At 42.8% G+C, this 23,957-nt stretch overlaps 1 protein-coding gene across 6 annotated transcripts in view; it reads right to left on the reverse strand.

The window, feature by feature from the left end:
- PTPDC1 (protein tyrosine phosphatase domain containing 1) overlaps positions 1-23,957 on the reverse strand; it is a 56,822-nt gene that overhangs the window by 14,575 nt on the left and 18,290 nt on the right. For 3 of the 6 annotated variants that reach the window (XM_077138650.1, XM_077138653.1, XM_077138651.1), the window contains 4 exons: positions 12,578-12,665; positions 3,479-3,650; positions 699-779; positions 346-464 (listed from right to left, as the gene is read on the reverse strand). In XM_077138650.1, the coding sequence (XP_076994765.1) occupies positions 346-464; positions 699-779; positions 3,479-3,650; positions 12,578-12,659 (454 nt within the window). In that variant the 5' untranslated portion in view covers positions 12,660-12,665. Of the gene's footprint in view, positions 1-345; positions 465-698; positions 780-3,478; positions 3,651-4,132; positions 4,347-12,577; positions 12,669-23,957 lie in introns of those variants that run through there. The other 3 variants (XM_077138652.1, XM_077138648.1, XM_077138654.1) reach the window with 3 other exon arrangements.

Raw genomic sequence — 23,957 nt, forward strand, 5'->3', positions numbered from 1 at the left:
TGGTCTCGCACGTAATAAAACAGAAATAACAAGAACTGTGTTACCCAATAGCTCTAGGGATAAAATGAGAGGTGAGACAGCAGGGCCTGGCATTCAGCCGGAATTCTACAGGTCTCTTCCCTCCACCACTGTCAGGAAAAAAAGAAGTCCTGGACTTTCAGCAGCAACACCAAAGAGGGGCAGCATGTTTAAGTGAAAGTTAGCTCCTTTTCATTTTTTATGAGCTCTACTACTATGCTATAAGTTTTTATTCCCATCACCTTTTTGAATCTAATAGCAGAGCAGAAAAAAGCCTCTAAGCACGTCCCTGATCCTTCGTGAGACGAGCAGCGGGAAGGAACTTACTGCCAGCCTCCATGAGGGCTTCAGGAAGGTACGTGAAGCCGCTCTCTGGCTCCAGGGGGCTCCCACAGCTGGCGTGCTCACCAGGCCGCTGAAGGTTAATCACCGTTTTTATGGCACAGCTTGGAGAAAAAGGGAAAAAAAGGTCACACTGGAAGAAAGCAGTTAAAAAAAAAAATCTCCATTCTTAGTATTAATAGATATTATTACCTACTCTTAAAGCCTTAATTTCTTACTTGAAATAAGCTCATCACTGCCTATTCTCAAAATGGAAGCACTTTTCATTTGAAGTCAGAAGCAATGAAAGAAAAAGCCTTAATTCATTTGCTGCAGAGCATGAAGGACGAGGCGCGTACCTCTGGAACTGCTCGATGATGTGGTACTTCTGCATGAGCTCAGTGGACGGACGCGCCATGGCGAGTATGTGGTCAGTCACCCTGCAGGTGAGCGAGAAGGGGCTAGTGAGATGCACAAATCCAGAACACCCCAGCTTTAAGGACCCGAGAAAGCAGGATATTAAGCCTCTACTTTTCTATGATTTCAACAATTTATAAGATAAGAATCTTACACAAATCTGGCTTCAGTTTTGCATCATACTCAGGACTCTAATTCTAGCTTCTTAAAAACCCAGGGAAAAATCTTGAGACATAATGGACTTCAGCAAAGTGTTTTCAAGGACTCTCCAGAGATTCCAGCAGCCATAAGAGAAGCCTCAGCCAGAGGCAAAGGGTGACAGTGTGGCTTAGCCACCCAGGGGTCGGTGGCTGAGTAAAGAAGGCCCCTGGGAGGTTTCTAACCTCACCACCTCGTGTGCTAAGTTATCTTAAGAAAGATGACGATGGACAAGAGCAGAGTGCAATCACAGTTGACCCCTGATTTTATTACTGCATATACAGCCAGAAAATTCAATATGCCAAAATACAGAATGCACGTTAGATAAAGGGTCAACAAATATCTAATTTACAGTGAGGTCTGCCTCACAGCGCTGTGTTGGATGACATGTGACATGGATGTAAAAAAAAAAAGCTCTAGAGTCAGTGGGCCTGGTTTAAAATGTGGCTTTTCTGCTTTCTAGCTAGGTAGCCAATTAGTCAGTCTCTCTGGACCTCAATTCCTTTATCAATAAGATGGCATTAGTGATGCTTACTTCAGAGTTTCGTGAAGACTAGAGATGGTCATTTGAGAGCGTCTAGCACAGTACCCAGCCTGTAGCCAAATGGATGTTTTCTCAATGAATGAAAGAATGAATGAATGAGTGAGTGAGTGAGTGGACAAAGAGGCCCAGTAAGTGGCTGTCCCTCTGGTGAGGGCTCTGGCTGCACTCTGTTCTGTTAGAGTCCGCGCCAGTGGCCTGGCAGAAGCTCACAAGTGGTCCATCAGAGCCGTGGGCACGGGAGGCTGAGAGAAGCCCTGGGAGCATGGGGTGAGCTGGGTGGGATCAAACACGGCTCAGTGCTTGGCACCCTCGAAACTTAGTCCTTCATAGGAGAAGGTGGAGAGATGTGACTAGAAGGCAGCAGAGTTGAAAAAGACTTGGAGGGTTGATCAGCAATAAAGCAAAAATATTACTGTGACCTAAGCTGTATGATTAGAAGTCTGGTTGCTCGCGTCTTCGTGCCATGCCTTAAGAAAGATGACGATGGACAAGAGCAGAGTGCAATCACAGTGGACTCCTGATTTTATTACTGCGTATACAGCCAGAAAATTCAATATGCCAAAATACAGAATGCATGTTAGATAAAGGGTCAACAAATATCTAATTTACAAACATATTCTTGCTGCATAAAATTAGTCACTACTTAAGTTCTTTAAAAAAAATTCCTTTAAATGCATTTCAAATGTGATTCATCAGAAGTTTTCAGAAGTCACTAAATTAAAAACGTATACTTGAAGAGTTTACTGTTAAATAATAAAAAGGCAGCTAAGAATCAGTAATGATATTAATTCCATTTATAAACCATAAACAATGCAAGCCATCTTACACTGTCTCCTGAGCTGGCAGTTTATACCATTGCTATTAAGGTAGACTTGAAGTATATTAGTGTGAAAATATGTTCCTTTTCCATAGAATTAGTAACAAAATTAAAATGAGACTAAAAGCTTATCTATATGAAATGGAAAAAACTACATGGGTACCTCATAATTTCTCAAACTTACAGCTGAACATTTTAATTATTTTTAACAATTTCTAAAATTTAAGAGCTATCTAGTTTCTTATTTCTTTAAGACATTTTAAGTACATCATTTCACTTAAAAAAACAAACAAACCCTACAAGGTCGGCTTTACTGGAAATTGAGGTTCAGAGATAGCCCAAGATCAAACAGGGTCTCAAGCATCGAAGCCAGGGCTGGAAGGCAAGATCCTCTGATCCCAAAACCCACCCACCCCTTCTTCCTCACCCACTGATCACAGCATCACCTATGCCTGCCCTCCCCTCCCCTACACACTCCGGGGATGGCAGGAGACGACTGACCCGCTCCCCAGGAGGAGTGCAGCCCCCCACGCCCACGGGTGACGACTGATCCGCTCCCCAGGAGGAGTGCAGCCCCCCACGCCCACGGTGATAACTGACCCGCTCCCCAGGAGGAGTGCAGCCCCCCACGCCCACAGGAGACTGCAGACCCACTCCCCAGGAGGAGTGTACCCCCCAGTGCCCACGGGAGATGGCAGACCCACTCCTCAGGAGAAATGCAGCCCTTCAATGCCCACGGGAGATGGCAGACCCACTCCCCAGGAGGAGTACAGCCCCCCATGCCCACAGGAGACTGCAGACCCACTCCCCAGGAGAAGTACAGCCCCCCCACACCCACAGGAGACGACTGACTCGCTCCCCAGGAGGAGTGCAGCCCCCCAAACCCACAGGAGACAGCAGACCTGCTCCCCAGGAGGAGTGCAGTCCCCCCACACCCACGGGAGACGACAGACCCACTCACCAGGAGGACTGCAGCCCCCCACACCCACAGGAGATGACTGACCCGCTCCCCAGGAGGAGTGCAGCCCCCCACGCCCACAGGAGACTGCAGACCAGCTCCTCAGGAGGAGTGCAGCCCCCCCATGCCCATGGGAGATGGCAGACCCGCTCCCCAGGAAGAGTGCAGCGCCCCCACACCCACGGGAGACGGCAGACCCACTCACCAGGAGGAGTACAGTCCCCGGACGGCTTGTTCCTGCTCACCCCAGCGGGCAGGGTTCTCGTACTTGCAGGCCCGGCCACCACAGGCCACAGAACAGGCCATGTGTCCAGGAATGACATGTCGCAAACGCTCTCCAACTTTGGTGTACTTTGGTGTTGGGCGTCCTGAATTTCCTAGGACACACAAGGAAGGGAAGATTCAAAGTTCCACTCTCCAAATGCAATAGTTACACAGGAAACAACATCCATCTTAACTCAGGGTTTTGGATGACGAGCCTGATTTAAATCCCTCTCATCAACAAAAAGCCCGTTTCCTTTAAATTTTGAGTGCGTGATACTGGAATAGGAAAGGAGCTTTTACATAGAAATATCTCCACTTTGTACAGTGGTAACAAAGAGGAAGAAACTATAAAAGCACATCTTTTACAAGGGGATAAGATTCGTTCAAAAACTACATTTTCAAAGAAAAACACAAAGCATGCAATCATTTTCTCTCCTAAAACATATCCACTTAAAGTCTTGGCATCAAGACAGTGAAAGCATCATACAGAATTACTTGTCAAAGTTTAGAAAGGATAAACACAGCACAAGCTGTTCACACCCCTCTGGTTTAAGCCCCATGGCCTGGCCATCTGTGACCACCACAGCAGCTTTACTTTTGCTCCCGGGGAAGGCAGGGTCTCCCTCTGCGCGGCGGACGTTGGCCACGGCCACCACCACCTGGAGAGAGGACGAGGACAGCACCCTGGCTGCAGAGCTGCGCCGCCGCGCCTCGGGCCGCAGCAGCGGGTCGGAAGCCGAGTGCCTCCGGCCCTGAAGGAAGGCGCTGAGGAGCCCGACCGCCGAGAGTCTGCGAGGCGAGTCCTGCATGGCCACGGGCGCCGGGAGGGAGAGCCGGGCTGAGCGCGCAGCGGCGGCCAGGGGAGGCGCGCGGGGCCTGGGCACCGAGCTGTGCGCGCACAGCTGCTCAGGATAGGCTGGCCGTTTCCATGGTGACAAACAAAGAAGCCACTGATTCCCACCCAGAGCTGCAGAGGCAGAACGCTACACGGATGGATTGTGTTGGGGACAAACTGTTCACATGCAGCGAAGAAAAATGTGTATTTTAAATTCATTGTTCCTACCTCGGGACTACTCTATCTCATTTCTCAGACTTCAAAGTTCTGACTGCTCAACAACTAACTCCCAAAACACTGCAATGAATTTAGAAAAAGTTTCTCTATGACACAAACGCTGGCTTTTACACACAATGTTAAAATGTTAAAAAACATTTAAATTCTGCAATTCCTTTCATTTCCATTCTCTGAATATTTGGGGAAAATTATCTTTCTATGCTTCTCTGGAATGGGCGTAGATAAAAAGTGAATTGCAACAAAGTGGGATATGCTGGACAACTTACAATATTTCTTAAAAGATCACTCAATGTTTCATAATCCCAAACCCTATCTCTCTCTCTCTATATATATAATTTCTTTTTCATGGGCAGGCACCAGGAATTGAACCTGGGTCTCCGGCCTGGCAGGCAAGAATTCTGCCACTGAGCTACCATGGACTGCCCCCTTATATATATATATATTTTTTTTTTTAACTTCTTTTATTGTATAATATAACATATATATATAAAGCAAAGAAAGCACTAGTTTTCAAAGCACTCTTCAACAAGTAGTAAGTCTGTCATGGGCTACCATACCATCCTCTCAGATTTTTCCTTCTTAGCTGCTCCAGAATATAGGAGGCTAGAAGGAATAAATATTCTTTATCATCACAATCGTCTTTTTCTTTTTTTGTGAAAAATAACATATATACAAAAAAGCATAAATTTTAAAGCACAGCACATCAATTGGCTGTAGAACAGACTTCAGAGTTTGATATGGGTTACAATTTCACGATTTTAGGTTTTTACTTCTAACTGCTGTAAGATACTGGAGACTAAAAGAGATACCAAGTCAATGATTCAGCAATCATACTCATTTGTTAAACCATACCTTCTCTGTATAACTCCACCATCACCTTTGATCCTTCTGTCCCACTCTTTAAGGGTATTAGGGCTATGCCCATTCTAACTTTTTCATGTTGGAAGGGGCTGTTAATAATATGAGGTAGGGGGACAGAACTAGGTGATGTTCTGGAGAGGCTGGCCCTCTACATTTCGGGGCTTAATCTGGTCTAGGGACCCATCTGGAGGTTGTAGGATTCTGGAAAGTTATCCTACTGCGTGAAACCTTTGTAGACTCTTATATATTGCCCTAGGAGTTCCTTAAGATTGGCTGCAATGGTTTTGGTTGGGGACTAACGCCCTATATTTTTTGATAGAACTATTAAAGAAACAGCTGGATAGAATAAAGACTTCTGTAGGGCTGATAATTAGAAGACATTTAATTCATATTTTCAAGATATGAAAAACCCAATTCTGGTTTAGGCCTTGATTTGGGGAGTCACAGTAGCCATGCTTCTCAAAAACACAATTATCTACGTTTTGTCACTGACCATAGAGAAAATAAGAAGCTTAAACAATGTCTTAGGAGAAACATAGGGGAAAAATGCACTTACTGTCACATTTTCTAAAGGCACTGGATGAAGAGGAGGCTGCCACTCGAGGATAAAGGACATGAAGAAAACAGAGACGGCCATGAGTGCCCAGCGTCCCCACTGCCAGCCTCCCCTTGTCCGAGTCAACCTTGTACTTGGTACAGATGGGTTCCCAGCCCTGGGCAGAGGAAATCACCCTACAGCCCTAGAAGCTCTTTGCCTCCCCATTGCCCCAATACCGTGCACGTTAATTAAATAAGACTGGGGCATGGAAGCCCAATCTGGTGCCCGAATCACTCCTCGTTGTGCAGCACACAACCTTGCTATTTAGGATGCAGCAATGCATCTTTTTTTTTAATGTAAACAACCCAGAAAACACAACTTCCCTTCTTTAGGGAGGATCCGAGGAAGATTCCAGGTAAGGCCTGAAAGAATGCCAGGGAAATAAGGCAGAGCAGTTCCATGTGACCAACACAAAGATTCACTTGAGAGGAGAGAGCAGAAAGCAAGGCGAGGAAGGCAAACAGGAACTCAAGGGCAGAGGGCTCCAAATGCTCAACCAGGTCCAGGCAGCGGGACCCCTAGGAGGTCTCAAAGCAGGTGTGTGTATGGTGTGCGCTGCCCCTGCAGGCTGGCCTGCCCTGGAGAGATGCGGTGGGAGGAGCACGCCAGCTCCACTGAGGGCCTGTGCGGGAGGCAGGCAGTGCTTGGAGGCTCCAGCTGGGGCCCTTCAGAGGGGACGGGCTTGGGTGCTGGAGGAGAGGAGAGCGCGGGGATGAGGTGTGACTTCCAGCTTAAGTCTGCAAGGCAGTGCAGCCAGTCAATAGGGGCAGCCGCGGGGGCCTGCAAGAAGGAGCAGCGGCTCCATTTTAGACTAAGGTACTCCTGTAGCAATCCGAGGTCCCAGACTGTCAGTATGAAATGCACGCTTCACGTTGGAGAACTAGCATCTCGGGACACCCACACTTCAGAAGAAAGTGGACACAGATGTGACCAAGGGTGGGGTTTCTCAGACCAAGCTGAATGAGAAGGGATGGTTTATGGATCACCTCAAGAATAACTTCTGCTGTGAAATCTGAAGAATTGGGATGACCTCAAATAGACATGTCATAATTGAGCTGACTAAGATATTATACGGTCAGCGACCCCTGGTCAGCATCTTGGAGGAAGCTTAGCCGAACGCAAACAAGGAAATGTAGACGGTGTGCGAAGCCCTCTCAGGCTGCTGGGGTGCCCCACAAAGGATGCAGGGGACTCACCTCCCACTGACCTGGGAATGAAATGCAACGTCCCACCTCCACTCCTGGGCAAGGAAGGCAGGCCCTAGGCGTCCACTGATTTCAGACCAACCAGACCTTCACCCCCCACCTGCCTGAAGGGTTGCTCCAAAACTATTCCTTCTGTGGGCTCTGAGGCTTCTGTTGTGCTGACTGTCTCTAAAATGCTTCCTCTTTTAAAGGATTCCAGTAAGCTAATGAAGAATCCTTTAATCCTCCACCTGAAATGGGTGGAGTCACATCTCTATCTAATCAAAGGTCACACCCACAATTGGGTGTGTCACCACGCCATGGAGATGATCTAATCAAAAGTTTTCACCTACAATATTGAATCAGGATGAAAAGAAACACCTGCCCCCACAAGACTGAATCAGGATTAAAACACGGCTTTTCTGGGGTACATAATATTTTCAAACCAGCATACACATCTATAAGAAAGTATATTTATATTATCACTTAAAAATCAATAAAAACATTTAAATTGGGATAAACTATAGATCACTAATGATGACTTATTCAGACTTTTAGAAAGAAAATTTTAATTTTATTCAAATTACCAATATATATAAAAAGTAGAAGTCTTAAGATATCTTTAGGTAAACAGAAGCAACAAGACTATTTTAATTTCCATTTCAAGTTTTATATATAAAATGGGAATTTTAAAAGTAAGAGTAGTTTTATGAAGGACCATACCTTTAACAGAAACTTAAAAGGTGAAGAGCTTTTTTTGGCAGCCACAGAGCCTTTAGAATGCCACCATCACAAACTGTGCTCACCTTTCTGATACCCGTTTCCCCTCCCACCACAGTTACAACTTACAGGTAGGCCTTGAGATGTAACATTATTGTCGCTTTCCCAATTACTTGTTTAGCAACTGATCTATTTTTCCTTCCTTTTCTGACAATGTAGTTTTCAAATTATATAAAACAATTTTTAGTTTTCTATATTCCATGACAATAAAATCACAAGGGACCATCTGCCTTAGCCCTCTGCCTTCTTTCAGATATGCTGTCTCTAGAAAAAAATCTTGGTACAAGAGAAACAGGTAAAATAATCCAAAAGCTAGCCCACATGGCGACCCGAGCAGGTCTGGCGCCTGCAGGGTCCTCCCAGAGCTGGGCTGTGTCTGCAGCTCGCAGCTCCCTGTGGCCACCGGCCAACCAAGTGCAACAGTGCTCACCACACACGTGAAATGACCCACATTGTAATAAGCACAATAAGCACAACAATGAAACCCACTAAAAGGCGTGTGTTCGTAGCTGGCCTTTCCTTTGTAACTTTACAAGTGAGCAGCTAAAACATGGAAAAACCTAAGCAGAAACACAGACTGCCTGGTAATATCCTTCTGTACTCAAGATGTCAGACGGCTGATAACTTTTTATTACGACCAACTCACATGACAAACTTTCCAATTAGGTGGGCGTGCTAGAGGCCACTCTATTCTCATCCCTAAGTCCACCAAGGAGTCACTTTCCAGCCTCTCGTCCTCCACCTTTGTCGTGACAGCAGCAGGCTCACTTCACACAATGCAATGCATCTTTCAAGTGTTCAACAGCTCCAGATGTTTCCTAATTTTCAGTGAAAATCCATTTCTCTAAAAACATTAGTTTTTGTTCTTTCCTCTAGAAAAAAAGAATCTTCATTTTGACTTGCAAGGTTTAAAATATCTGAATTCAATTAGAACTTCTCAGAGACTCCACCTATTTGGGCTAAATTCTCTCAATTCTCAGTTACTCCTGGCACATACCGGGTCTCCAGACCCTTCACTGTAACACCCCCGCTAAAAGAGGTGACTGCATTCGCTGTCTCCCTCCACGTCCTGTCTCATCCTCACCCTACTCAACTATGGCCTTGCCTCCACGCTCACCAAAAACCGTTCTTGCTGAGGTCCACAATGCCTGTTTCAACGTGGGCTCTGCCCAGTTCTCATCTTATCTGACTGCTCACCAGCATGCAACACAGCTGAATACTTCAGCTTTAATCTTCAAATACTTTTGAAAGAAGATTTTATTTTATTTTTCATTTTGAAACAATCTCATTTATGGAAAATCTACAAGTCCAGTACAAAGAATATTTTTCTTGAACCATTTGAGAATAAGATGCATACTGAATAATGAGATATGCTGTCCTATTACCCCCATGTAAATTAGTGTGCATTTCCCACAAAGGCGTCCTCCACAAGTCCCCAAATAAAAATAACATGGTTGATACCTTACTGCCCTCTAATCTCAGCCTTCATTCACGTTTCACTGCTATTCCAGCAAGATTCTTGGTGGTAAAAGGGTCCAGTTCAGAATCACAACTTGTACTTAGGCATCACAACTTGTTTCACTCTAAAACAAGTCCCTCTTTGCTTGACTCTGATGACCTTGATGCTTTTGAAGGGTGAAGTTATTTTGTAGCATGTCTCTCGATTTGCGTTTATCTGATGATTCCTCATGATTAGATTCAAGAAGCCCTGGCACTCACTAGTGAAGAAGGGCATCTAGAACCAGTTACTGTGAGTCTGCGGTGCGAGTTAACAAGCACATTTGTAAACAGTGTTTGCAGGAAGCAAATTTCTGAGTTATAGCTCAGCCTGATGAATTTATATTGTAAGCATTACTCTAACACAGCATAAAGATGAAAAGACAACAAAAATATCTTCACACTTCCTCTTTTCACTGCAACAAAACCCTATTACTGGGAGAATTTTATTCCTCTCACTTTCTTCTTCTTCCTTCACTTCCTACTTGGAACACTCAGAGAGCACCTGGATTACACATCTGAAGAGAGAAGTGTTGTCAGGTCATCATTAGCCTACACACCAGTAACTCATGTTCAAAGACAGGATGGAATTGTAAAGCGCTTTTATAATGCAATATTACTGTTAAAGGTAAGGGTTGACTTTTGTGTTTTATTTTGACATGGTATGTCCTGAAATAAATATCAATTCAATGTGAAGGAAAAAAGGCCTCTCCATGGACAGAGCTAAAGAACACCTGCACATACACACACATTTATATTTATGCTCATTTCTGGGTCTATTTTATCAATATCGAAAATCAAGAGCTTACATAAATACTACCAATTCCAGTCCCACACCACAGGGTTCATTCTAATGTTCTCCCTTTTTGTAATCCTAACTCCCTGTTCTGCCAGTGAGAAACCTAGCTCCCACGACCCTCAGGGTATTTACCCCTGTTGTCCCCACTCCCAGATGGACCCTCCATCATCTCATTTGGACTCTCACTGCCTCTCCCTGGTGTGGATGTCCTCCTTGCTCTGCCTGTGCTCTGATGCCCTCTACGGGGCCACCAGGCCATTCAGGAGCCCTCCTGACCAAGCTCTGTGTGCCAGGCTTCTAGGCCTGGGCTCGAACACCCTGCACCAGGTCACCTTCCCATGCAGACACGCCTGCCCACTGGTCATCACCCAGGCCCAGGCCTTCTGGGCTCCGATGGGCTGGAGCCAGGCACCAGTGCCTTCCTTGGCCAGGCTGGGCTCCACACGCCTACTTTGCTTGAGCCCAGCCAGTGGCTTCTGGACTAAAGGGTTCAGGAAGGAAAAGGAAAAGAAGAAAAGGAGGAAGTTTCTTTTTGAAATATTCTTTTACACTAGATTCTGTAATTCTACCCTTTTGGTTTTCTTCCTTAAGGCTCAATGACTCCTTACCCTTCTCCTGTTTCTTACTTCTAAACGGTGGCATTTCTAGAGACCTCAGTTTAGTCCTGGCACTTCTTTTCATTCCATTCTACTTATATGAGCTCATATACTTCCTTGGTTTTAGTTACCATCTAATGACTACCAAAATTGTTAGCCTACACCTGTCCTTTGAACTCCAGAATTTTGCTTACTGCTTATGTCAACTTGAACGTCCCTCTAACAGCCCCTCAAACTCAACATTTCCAAATCCTAAATAATGATTTCTTTATACTCAGCAATTCCTCACAAATGGATCTCAGTGTTTCATATCTTAATAAATGGCCCTGCCTTACATCTAATTATGCAAACCAGAAACTTGGGGTCAGCTTTGATACCTCCCTCTTCCTTTATTCTTTTTTTTATTTCTGCATGGGCAGGAACTGGGAATTGAACCGGGGTCTCTGGCGTGGCAGGCAAGAACTCTGCCTGCTAAGCCACCGTGGCCCACCCTTCCTTTATTCTTAAAGCCTATTAATCACAGTCCTATTCTTATCTCTAAAATATCTCTCAAATCCACCCTCGAAAATCCACTGCCACTTAACCTCTCACCCGGGCCATTGCAGTTGGGTCCTTACTGATGTCCCCATGTCAATTCCTGCCCATTTTCAATTATTTTATAGCAAGAACAGAGTGACCTTTTTCAAATCATGTCACTCTGCTGCTTTAAACACTTCAAAAGCTTTCTTTGTTCTGAAGAAAAATCTGAACCATTTCATGTGGTGCACAAAGCCCTATATTATCTAGCCTCAGTCTGCTATTCTAAGGTCCTCCTGCCACTTCTTCTCCTTATGAAAAAGAGCTCCTCCAGGAGAGTCGCTGGAGTCCAGCAGCCAACAGAAAATAACTGTTTCAGCAAGCACCGAGCTCCAATACCTTTAGACCCTTACTCCTTGATTTACTCATTTATTTTTATATATAAATAGTCCATTCTTAGGGTGAAAAATCCTTTAAAGTGCCCTCTACAGTAGGACTAAAATGAACATAGGCAGTTACAAATTGCTCCAACGGGCACTGCCAAGAAAACTTGTTCAAATTTCTCTTGGCAAACTGCTGGTGCCAAATCAAGGAGTTCATTCTCAGGACCCAACACGGTCAGAAAGCGCGAGGTGGCAAGTGCGGCGCTAAGAGTCACAAGACACATCACGGCGCACTCCCTCACCTGAGCCACCACAGAAAAAGTCAAAACAGTGTGGGAAGGTTACAGTGAAGAGAAAAAGGGAGGAGGGAAGTGAGTGTGCTTTATGTGACACATGCAACTAATGACGAAGAAAGAATGAAAGGTGATTCACGCATAGGCGGGGGACTATAGGAGCCAACGTATAATTTCAGTCTAAGATAACAGTGCAGGAGGCAAGCACTGTTTTCAACATTCCTTCTTAAAGGCCAAGGTCATTATTCAGGATTTTGGAAAGGAATTCTTACAGCCCAAGATGGTAAAGCAGAAATAAATAAAAGACTCTAAGTAATAACTCACAATTTAGGATTTAGCTGCCATTTAGGATTTCAATATGAAGGTTTGAGCCCTTTCTTTGCTGTTTATTCACTTGCAGTTACTTTTATTAAACTCTAGCTTGCATAAAGAGAACAAAAAGCATATTGAAGAGACAGTACCTCTCATGCCTGCAGCACACCCACTGCTATTCACCAAAGTGGAAGATGGTAGCTCATGCTGTGGCAGGACTCCTGTAGCCATGGCATTCTGCTGGGAAAAACATTTTACTTTTTGAAAGACTGTTTTGGGGATATTCATTAACAAGTACCTATAATATGCTAGACCTGTGCTGTCCAATATAATATTCATGAGCTAATGTGGCTATTAAGCACCTGAAATGTGACTCATCCAGGTTGAGATGTGCCAGAGTGTAAAATTACATGCAAGATTTTGAAGACTTAGTACAAAAAAGAATGTAAAATATCTCACTAATAATGCTTATATAGTGTATACATTGAAATATTTTTGATATAATAGAATGTACATGCATATATAGAGAGAATACATTAAGATTAATTTCTCCTATTTTTTATTTTTTAATGTAGCTACTAGAAAATCTGAAATGGAATACATGGCTCTCACAGTATCTCTATCAGACTGTGTACTAGACAGTAAGTACACTACAGAGAAAAGTAAGGCACACTCTCCTCCTGCTTTTACAGCCTATTGGGAGGATAAGGTGCAGACGCAGACACTGCTAATATGTGCTAAGGGTCCAGACAGGCTCAGACGAGTGAGAGGTCTGTCTCCTTGAAGGAGGGTGTGAGGTAAGGCTTCAAAGAGGAAGCAGCATTTGAACGGGGCTCCACAAGTAAAATTTATTGTGGATACAAGGACATAGAGTACAGCAGGCAACTGAGCAGAACCTCTCATTTATTCTTCAATAATTCAATTAAGTGAGGGTTTGCTGCATATAGTGAATAATCTTCATGTTGTCCATGCTGAATTATAAGGAGTGGTGACTGCTGTGTTGCTCAAATGGTATGGTTTCCACAAGGAAAACCAATCCTCCCAATCATCCCATTTCTTCAACCTTTAGTATGTGCTGGACACAAATATTAAATCGTTTTTTCCTAACAAGAACTTTGTGGAGTAGTTATGATTATTCCCTATTTTAAGTATGAGGAAATGGTTTTAGTAAGGTTACAGTACTCGCCTATAGCTACACAGTAAATGGCAGAATTGACAATTAAATCTACATCTTCTGACTTCAAGTTCAGTGTTCTACTTCACAGTTGAAAATGGAAGAAATTCTAATAAAGATAATCTTAACTTTTTTAATGCAATTTTATAGATATATATAATCACACCCTATATAATCATCCAAATTGCACAATCAGTGGTTCACAGTATTATCACACAGCTGTGCATTCCTCATCACAACTGATTTTGAACATTTTTATTACTCCAAAAAAATAAAAATAAAGGTAAAAATAAAAAAAGAACACACAAAACATTGTATACTTCCCTCCCCATATTATTTACATTTTATCTTTTTTTTTTATACTCATCTGTCTGTACTCCGGATAAAGGGAATGTCAGTCACAACGTTTTCACATGGTCACACCTTAAAAGCTCTATAATTATTCAACCTTCTTCAAGAATCAGGGCTACTAGATTATAGTTCAACAGTTTCAGGTATTTCCCTCTAATTACTCCAATATATCAAAAACTGAAAAGGGATATCTATATACTGCATAAGAATAACCTCCAGGATAACCTCTCGACTGTTTGAAATCTCTTAGCCACTGAGACTTTATTTTGCTTTGTTTCTCTCTTCCCCCTTTTGGCCTAGAAGGCTTTCTCAACCCCATGATGCTGGGTCCCGGTGCATCCGAGGATTTCTGTCCCACATTGCCAGGGAGATGTACACCCCTGAGAGTCATGTCCCATGTAGGGAGGAGGGCACCAAGTTCACCTGCTGAGTTGGCTTACAGAGAAAAAGGTCACATCTCAGCAACAAAACATGCTCTCTGGGGGTGAGTCTCAGGCCTACTTATCAGCAGGCTTAGCTTCTCCTTTGCAGGAATAAGTTTCACAGGCGCGAGCCCCAAGGTCGAGGGTCTGGTGCTTCAACCTGGCAGGCCCAGTGCTTGTGAGAATGTCAGGTCATCCCTAGTGGTCACCTCAGTATCTGTGGCTTCCAAAAAAACAAATGGATATAATCCAATTCAGCAGTCACAGACTAAATGTACCTCAATTTAAATACTGATAGAAACAGAAAAATCAGCTAAGGTATTTTTCTTTCTTTTTTTTTTGCATGGGCAGGCACCGGGAATTGAACCTGGGTCTCCTATGTGGCAGGCGAGAACTCTGTCACTGAGCCACTATTACCCACCCCTGAGGAATTTTATAAACAATAAAATTATTTTCATAAAAGGCAAGCACATATTCACTTCCCAGACCATGCACCCAACTCCCCCCCCCCCCCAAAAAAAGACAAGCACCTAAGCCAGAAAAATTTATGGCTTTGACCAGGATACAAGAGAACATCACACAGAATACTAAGGCCTTCCTAAATAACAATTCTAACATTTTCCTCTACAATCTTATTTATTATTTGGGCATTGAGGACTGGGGAAATCAAATACTATAATTTCAATAGCTTATAAAATGGCTATGAATTTTTTATAAGGCTCTAAAACCTTACAATGTCTTGCAGCAAAAAATTAACAATAGTACCTAAATTAAGCCTTAATTAATATTTTTTCTTGGAGCATTTATTTTTGCAAGAGAAAAAAAGTTACTTCACAAATCCCAGTCATCCTTCAAGAATTTCAAATTCACTAAAACTTTACTTCTAATTTCAAGTTTTATATGCTCTAAGGGCATATAACTTAAAATCTGAAGTCCTGTTTGATGAAGCTGTGTCTCTTCAAAACAAATACTGAAATTAAAATCATAAGGATGATCTAAAGCAAAAGAAAAAGCAAGAATGCATTCTGCAATATTAATGTCACAAGTCAGGTATCAAAGTAATTGATGCAAAGTTTTACATTTCAAATGAATGTTACCGAAGACATGAAGTGAAAGGACTAATGAAACAGTTACTTCAACAAACCCATTAGCAAAACTTAAATTTTGAAAGCATTTCCATTAAGATTAGATTTATATGTAGGAGACCTGGGGTTTGATTCTTGGCCCATGCATCCCCCAAAATAAGAATAACAGCAACAAAAACACACCAAAAAAACACATTCAACAAATGGTACCATCATAATGGGATATTCACATGGAAAACAATGAAATATGACCCCCACCACACAGCATACAAAAAACCCCAAAAGATTAGATTTAGAAGAAACATTTTTACCATATATGGTTTTTCATAAATTTGGGCTGTTTTCATAAAAAAATATTTTGATGAGAAAACAATTTTGGAATCATGGGTTCCAGCACTAATTTGCTGTTTTGTGGATAAGGAATTGTGAACTATGTCCCAGAGAAAGTTCCTGACTTGTCCAACGTAGCTTAGCATTTAAGTGACAGAATGTGTTAGTGACAAATTAGGACCAGTCATCACTCTGTGAAGTCTTCCCTGAGTCCACTCTGTGCATTTCAGCTGCAGAGTAATGAGACTTGTTGATCTGACTGGCTCCCTTAGTACCTACTTCACGGAGCCAGTGAGAAAAGAACCATGACTTTTCTTTCAGTCTGTCGAGAAGGAAAGAGCGGGTGGACAGGAGATGCTTACTAAACATCTGCGGAACTGAAACGAACCATGCTAAACTGAGACCTTGAGGGAGTTTCATGTCTTCTCTATCTCTGGGTCCCCATATTAGTTTCTTAACTGCTGCCGGAATGCCATATGCCAGAACTGGAATGGCATTTAAAAGGGGGAATTTAATAAGTTACAAGTTTACAGTTCTAAGCCTATAAATTTGTAGAAACTAAGGCACCGACAAGAGGGTATCTTCACTCAAGAAAGGTCGGTGGGTCAGAAGCCCGTCTGGCAGCTGGGGAGGCACGTGGCTGGCATCTGCTGGTCCCTTGCTCCTGGGCTCTGTGCTTTCAGCCTCTGTTCCTGTGGGGGTTCCTCCCTTTGCTTCTCCAGGGCTGGCTTTCATGTCTTGGCTTCCCTTGGTTCTCTCCAGATCTGAGTTGCTTAACATCTCATGGCGTCTGCTGGGCTCCAAGCATCTCCAAACACCCGTGTCTCTGTTCTCCAAGTGTTGGCATCTGTGTCAGCTCTGCTCTGAAGTTTCTGTTGGCTCTGTCATTTCTGACTCTCTCCAAAATGTTTTCTCTTTAAAAGGACTCCAGTAAACTAATTAAGACCCATGTGGAATGGGTGGCGTCACATCTCCATCTAATCAAAAGATCACACCCACAATAGGGTGTGCCACATCTCCATGGAGATAATTAATCAAAAGTTTCCACCTACAGTATTGAATCAGGAGTAAAAGAAACAGCTGCCTCCACAAGACTGAATCAGGATTAAAACATGGCTTTTCTGGGTACATAATACTTTCAAACCAGCACAGTTCCTAACACCTAAAGCCCACTGAGAACATGACTATTAAAAACATTTATTAAATTAACTGTGCTCTTTTGTATCACAGAGACTACAATTTCTTTCTAACTAGCACCTCAGAAATTCAAAGTTGTAAGGAACCTAAGAAGTCATCTTAGAATCCAAACTGAACACCAGCATCCTCTCTACAATAGCCCAATGATGGCTCTCCAGATGCTTGAGCAGTAACACTGGCATTATTATACAGCTCTGGCAGTTAGAAAGCTCTTCATAATGCTGCTACTTGAAAGTGTCAATCCATTGGTCTTATTTCTGCCCTTTGAGACCACCCAGAATAACCAACTCTTTCTTCCACTGTTTTAGCTTCCTAGGCTGCTCCAGCAAACGCTATGAAGTTAAACAATGGGAATCTACTAGTTTACAGTTTTGAGGCCAAGAAAGCGCCCAAACACGGCATCAACAAGGCGCTGTTTTCCTCCGGAAGGCCAGCCTCGGGTGGTTCTTGGCTCCTCTCTCACGTGCAAAGGAAAGAGGCGCCATCTGCTGGTCTCACCCTTCTCTGCTGGGCTTTGTTGATTCCACCTTCTTGTTTCCACCGCCTCTTCTCTCTGACTGAATTCCATTCTTCAATAAAGGACTCCAGTAAAAGGATTAAGGCTCATTCTGATTGGGGGGGTGGGTCACACCTTAACTAAATAAAGTACCCTCAACGCAAGCTCTACTTACAATGGGTTCACACCCACCAGAATGCATTCAGCTTAAGAACGTGTTTTTCTAGGTGGTTTTCAAACCACCACATCCAGAGAGCTCAAGCTGCTGATCGTGCTCCCCTTAAACCCAAATTTTCTCTTCCCAGATTACACCTCGCCAGTTTCTCTTACCATTCTTTACATAAAATGGCTTATAGACCTCACTATTCTGGGTGCGTTTGTCATTTACACTCAGCAATTACTAATATTCAACTGTGAGGGCTGAAGTCTCCCCTAGATGTGGTATGAGCATCAAAACCCAGTCACCTCCTTCCTCCTGGATCTCGTATGTGGCTCATCGCCTTGCCACATCAATATTTTCAGTAGCCTCGAGACGCTCTTCACTTATAAGTTAAAGGTAAAAACAAACAAAAAACAAAAAACCTGATTAAAAATGATTTGCAATACATTTTGAGGTTAATAGTAGGCATTTGCTATGGAGAATTAAGCATATATAAAGTTCAAAGTGAAATATAATGATACAGAATGAAAAAAAAAAGTATCCATCTTCTATTCCTCATGCCAAGTTTTATTCCCCAAAGGTTAACATTTTTATCATTTGCCTTAGTTCTTCAGAACCTGGGGGGGGGGTGTGTTTATAACTACAGTTATGCCTCTGGTTCTTATTTTATCATCTTTAGATCATACGATTTAATACCAGTATAAAGGATGAGGAAATTGGCTCATTTACTTCCCACCATGCTAACTGAATATAATATTTTAATTATTTTGATTATCCTAATAATTTTAAATATCCTTTAATTATTTTATTATATCAGCTTTAAAAAATATCTTGATTCCTTACTATGCAAAATAAATAAATTAGTTTACCTCTACTAATGTCCATGTGTCCTTTCCTCTTTACTTTCAGTTTTTGACAGATAAATAATTTCTTTTAAGATTTTGAACTTCTAAATTTTAGCTATCTCTATAATTAACTTTTGTCTATAGGTTTATACTAAAACCCGAAACTTGAGCTACAATGCAATATAATTATTGCCTATGTGTATTTCATAATTCATATACATAAAAACATATGTACACAAGCATATGCATATAAATACCTGTGTGTGTGTGCATTTGTACCACTTTTATCTTTACAAGCACTGTGGATGGGCCATACAGAAAAGAAGGAGAATTCTGGGGCATCAAACCTCTGCTGCTCAAAGCAGACGCTCCAAACACCGGTGTCAAACAGCCTTTTTCTTCATTACATCAATTGCTTAAAACAAGGACATATTTTGTTTTACTTCAAATTTGGACCATGAATTTCTTATACAGATTTTCCCCTGATTTTTACTTACCTTTTTCTTATTGGGAAAAGAAAATAGAAATCTTCTTCACCATTATCTCCAAGATCTCTCAACTTCTTAATCACACTGTTTGCCTATGCATGATACTCCATGGTACTCCATGAGGGAGTCTACCTTTCCTCCTGAAGGTATTTTTCTCAGAGCCCTTTGGATCTCTCTTCTTGTGTGGACCAGAAGCTCACTAGGCCACCACACTGCTGTCAGCCTGAGACTCCTTTCACTGCACTCCTCAGTCGAGGCCATTGTTTCTTGGATCCTGCTTTGGCTTTGCAGATTTATCCTCTGTATTAGTTCCCATCTGGTAAGAAAAATACTATGCAACGGGTTGGCTTAAACCAAGGGAATTTTTTGGCTCCCAGTTTTGAGACTCGTTAAAATCCAAAATCAAGGGACAGCAAGGCGATGCTGTCGCCCCACAGATGGCGGTGTTCTGGGGCTGGCTGGGCTTTTCTGTTACAAGACATGTACGTGGCAGTGTCTTCTCCTTTCTCCTCTGCTTCCACCGACTTCCAGCTTCTGGATGCTCTGCATGGTTTCCTCTTCTGTGTCCAGTGTCCTTGGCTTCTAAGGACTTCAGCCCCATTGGACCAAGGCCCGCCCTCCTTCAGTCTGGGCAACCTTAACTGATAACATCGCAGACGTCCTAGTTACAGATGGGCTCACACCCACGGGACAAGGGGGTGGGACCCGAACACGCCTTTCGTGGGGGACACAACTCAATCCCCAACATCCTCAAATAATTTTCCATAAAGACTGAAGGGAAGGTAAATGACCTTCACTCTTTAAGAATCTTTATTTTATCCTTGCATTCAGCTGATAATTTTGCTACCTACAGGATTCCAGTTTGAAAGTCATGCCATGTCAGGTCTTTGAAGGCTCTGTTCTACTGTGCTCAAGTTAACAATGCTGCTGTGGACAAGTGTGATGTCAGTTTAAGACGTGGAACACGGAAGCTGTAGGGTTGTTCCTTCATCTTCAGTGTTCTGAAACTGCACAAGGATGTGTACTGGGGGCAGGTCTCTTTCTCCACCTCGATTAGCTCCCGATGGGCCCTTCAACATGCAGACTGATGTCTCCTTTGGCAGCTAAAACTTACTGTGTATTATGGACCACAATTTACATTATTAGTTTTACGAAATTCATTTCATTCTCAAAATAACTCTACAAGCTGTATGCTGTTATCGTCTCCATTTTTCTTCAGGTACAGAAATCTTGTCCAAGATCACGTTTTCTAAGAGGTAAAGCTGGTACTTGAATCCAGTCTGTCAGACTGTAAAACTCACGCTCAACACCAGTCCACTTTGCCTCACAGAGAAAGCATACCAACTTACACAATTTATTAAAAAGTGTCTTTTCTTTCATTCTCATTAATACTGGGCACTTGAAATGTTTTTAACTTTCTCCAATAGCCTTTGCCATTACTATTTTACTTTGCATTTCTTTATTTAATGAGGCCAAGTAAATAGTACAAAAAAACTACTTCTTATGAATTGCTTATTAATAAGTTGCCTGTGTCACAGCTCTGCCCTTCTTCCTTTTGGGATATGTGCCCCTTTCTTACTGTCTTGCAAGACGTCCTTCTATATTAAGACTATCAATTCATCATCATATATGTCACACATATATATATAAATTTTTAATCAGTTTACCATGTCTTAGTTTTGATAATAGTATGTTTTGCCTAATGGTTTCATCTTTTCATGTGGTCTAACCTGTAAGATTTTCCCCTTAACTTTTCTGGCTCTAGTGCCATAACAGGAAAGACCTTCTCTAGTTCAAGATGTAAATCCCAATTTAATGTCTAGTATTTTTGGAGGATTAATGCTGTTCTTCTGTTATAAGCTAGCAATGATAATGCTAAAACATAACAGTTAATCTACTGAATTGAAGATAGTTCAACTTCAAAGAATATCATGTTTCCTAGTGTGACTACAAAATTAATCTGTAAAAATAGCACAATAAAAAATTCTCTTTATTTGTAAGTTATCTACATCTGTAAAGCTTAAATACTATGTTTTTACAAACCACATGAGTGCATACTTTTTATGAAAACTTAATTCTTCTGACCTAGAAAAAATAGTGGAAGAATGGCAAGTTTTCTCTAATGGCCTAATTTCCTGAGTGTTACTATATATGCTTACAGTTAAATTACCACTTTTTAAAGGTCTGAAATATAATATTAGTTTGAGAAGTAGAGTATATTTCAAGGCCTTTCAGAGTCTTGGAGTTATAAGAGAAAATCACCTCTAATTGAATTTGTATGTTCTTGACTAATGTTGCAGACTCTTTCTCCCATTTTTCTTGCAGTTGCAAATCACACTTGGTTTCATCTAAAAGTGCAGATGCCTCAATTTCACTGCTTTTCAAATTGAATAGCTTTCCTCTTTGCCCAAACACCAGTGATCCTCATATCCTGTTTTGGCTTATTTATTCTCCTCCACTCTGCCGTCCTGGAGGAAATCCCCACGCGCTATCCCACAGGGCCGCCTGCTGACTGTGGGCTCCTCTGACCGAACCATGCAACTTATGCGCAGTCAGCGGGCCCTTTTCTGGGCTTCCTGTTAGAGTGTATTAGGGCAGCTCCAGAGCAGCGTCTTCTTCAGGCTAATTTAACCCCCATGCCCTGGCAGTGCCTTTCAGAGGCCACCTGATGGGTACAAAGAGGCCTTTCTCCTAGGCAGATGGAAACGTTAACTCCTCCCAGCCCTCCAAGAGCCGGGGCCCTGCTCTGTACTGCCTTCCTGTCCACCTTACCTGCTCCAGGTAGCTCACCCTCACACCTTCGAGGGCCTGGGCCCTGCTCTGCACTGCCTTCCTGTCCACCTTACCTGCTCCAGGTAGCTCACCCTCACACCTTCGAGGGCCTGGGCCCTGCTCTGCACTGCCTTCCTGTCCACCTTACCTGCTCCAGGTAGCTCACCCTCACAGCGGTGCAGGTCAGCACTCGGCTGAGCCCTCCAGGCCAGCAAAGAAGACTGGAGAGCACCTGGGATCCTCTTTGCTGCCCTCCCTGCTCTCCGTACTCCCCTGCGTGAGCTGGCTGAACTTCCCTCCTGCTCTCTGCGGCTCACCTCTGAGGAGGCTGCCTTTGGGCTACCCCATCCTGCACAGCATCCTGAAAGTAGCCTCAGGAAGGCAGCTGGTGCCGTTTAAGGCAAACCACATTTGTCTCTCTTCTCACAGAGATCACAGGCCTTTGTTGCCTGCTTTCCAAGGTCTGAAAATCTTTTTTCCTATATTTTGGCCAGTTTCCTAGTTATTTAAATGAGTCCCTGCTGCTTCATCTTGGTTGGAAGCAGAAATCCATCCAGCCTTCTTTTAATATCTCAAATCTTAGAGGAACTCTGAAACAGTGCTCATTGTGCACTGACTTTCCATAAAAACTTATAATTCAAATGTACACAATTGCTGACCAAAAATTACAATTCAGCTAGGTTAGTTAATCTATAGTTAAGAATCAGAAGTTCTGTGTTTGAATCCTGACTGTTCATTGCCAGCTGTATGAACTTTTTTGAACTTCAACTTCTCTACAATGAGAATTACAGCATCTACTTACCTAAACTGTTGTAAGGATGAAGAGAGATTATGTGTGTGTTTCTAGCACAATGTCTGGCACACAGGTATTCAATAAATATTTAAACTGCAAACCCATCTGTTATATCTTTCTGTTTTTTCCCCTCCTGATCTATATTCACTTCATTTCCTCCTGTTTTCTAAGAATTTATAAAAGATTCCAATGATTACCTGTAAAATAATCCTGCTGCTAGTTAGTCATTGCTGAGCTTCTCAAGAAACTTTGAAGATTTACAAAAAATGGATTATCTCCATTCACAATTGAATTTATTTCAATGTGCTTGACTGCAGAATCAGGATAAAAAGAGTCTTCAGTAGAAAACCTGTCACTCCACTGCATGGTCACATATTACACATATTATTTAATTTCATTTCCTGTTGCCAATGACAAATATTTTACTTGCTCAAGTCTACAGTTTGCTTTTATTCCTGAAAGTTCCCAAAATTTCTCAACTGTTTAGTCACAAGTATTAGGTACTAACTAGTACCCAGTACTTAAATCTTCTAAGTGCAGTGATGGGCTGGTATTCACATTGCTGAGAAGAGCAGTCACCAAGTGAGAGTTCAACGTAGAGAAAGTCCTGCCCCATACAAAGCCGTTTCGCAGGAGAAGCTGGATTCTGAGGTGGCTGAGGGCTCCTGCCCACCCTTCCGGACCCAAGGTGGTCTGCCAACACTACTGTGGCTCTGGAGAGGAATCGGGCATCGCACTGGCAGTGCCTGGGAAGCCTGAAGGGGGAGAGGGCCAGCTCCAACTCTGACAGGCATCAGAAATGGAACGCTTGTGGTGGAAAATGTAAATTTCCTGCCGCACCCTCAGCAGTCTGAGCATGTCTGGTGAGGAGTGCACTTCAAGGTCACTCGGACGTAGGAGGCCCTCCACCTGCATTCCAAGGAACACTATGAATACGATGAGAGTCTAGAGCAGTCACAGGAGAGGAACTGGACGTTGAACCCTGTAAGCGTTCATGAGGGAAAACAGAACCAGAAGACCAAGTACGTGAGGGAGCTCATGAAAGCCATACGGACACTTACATGTTCTCCAATGATACGATAATGTAACCAAAACACACATACGCTTATTCCACGTGGGATACTGTGCCAAATAATTTCTGTATATTAACTCATTTAATCTTCACCACAACACTCTTCACTCACAGCTGTCCCAAAGAAAAGGGGCAAAAACATAGCCCTTTACACACGCCCTTTACACATTTTAGCCTTCTCCCACTTAAAAGAAACTGGGACACTGCAGCTCTAAGCATAAGATTATAAAATCCAAAGGATTTTCAATAGGTTGGTCCATGCTCATTGGCTTTCTGACCTTAGGAAGGTCTGCTAACATCTCCGAGCCCAGCACCTAGCTGACTGGGTCATTGCACAGATCATG

Source organism: Tamandua tetradactyla, chromosome 2 (assembly GCF_023851605.1).
Source record: "Tamandua tetradactyla isolate mTamTet1 chromosome 2, mTamTet1.pri, whole genome shotgun sequence".
NCBI lineage: Eukaryota > Metazoa > Chordata > Mammalia > Pilosa > Myrmecophagidae > Tamandua > Tamandua tetradactyla.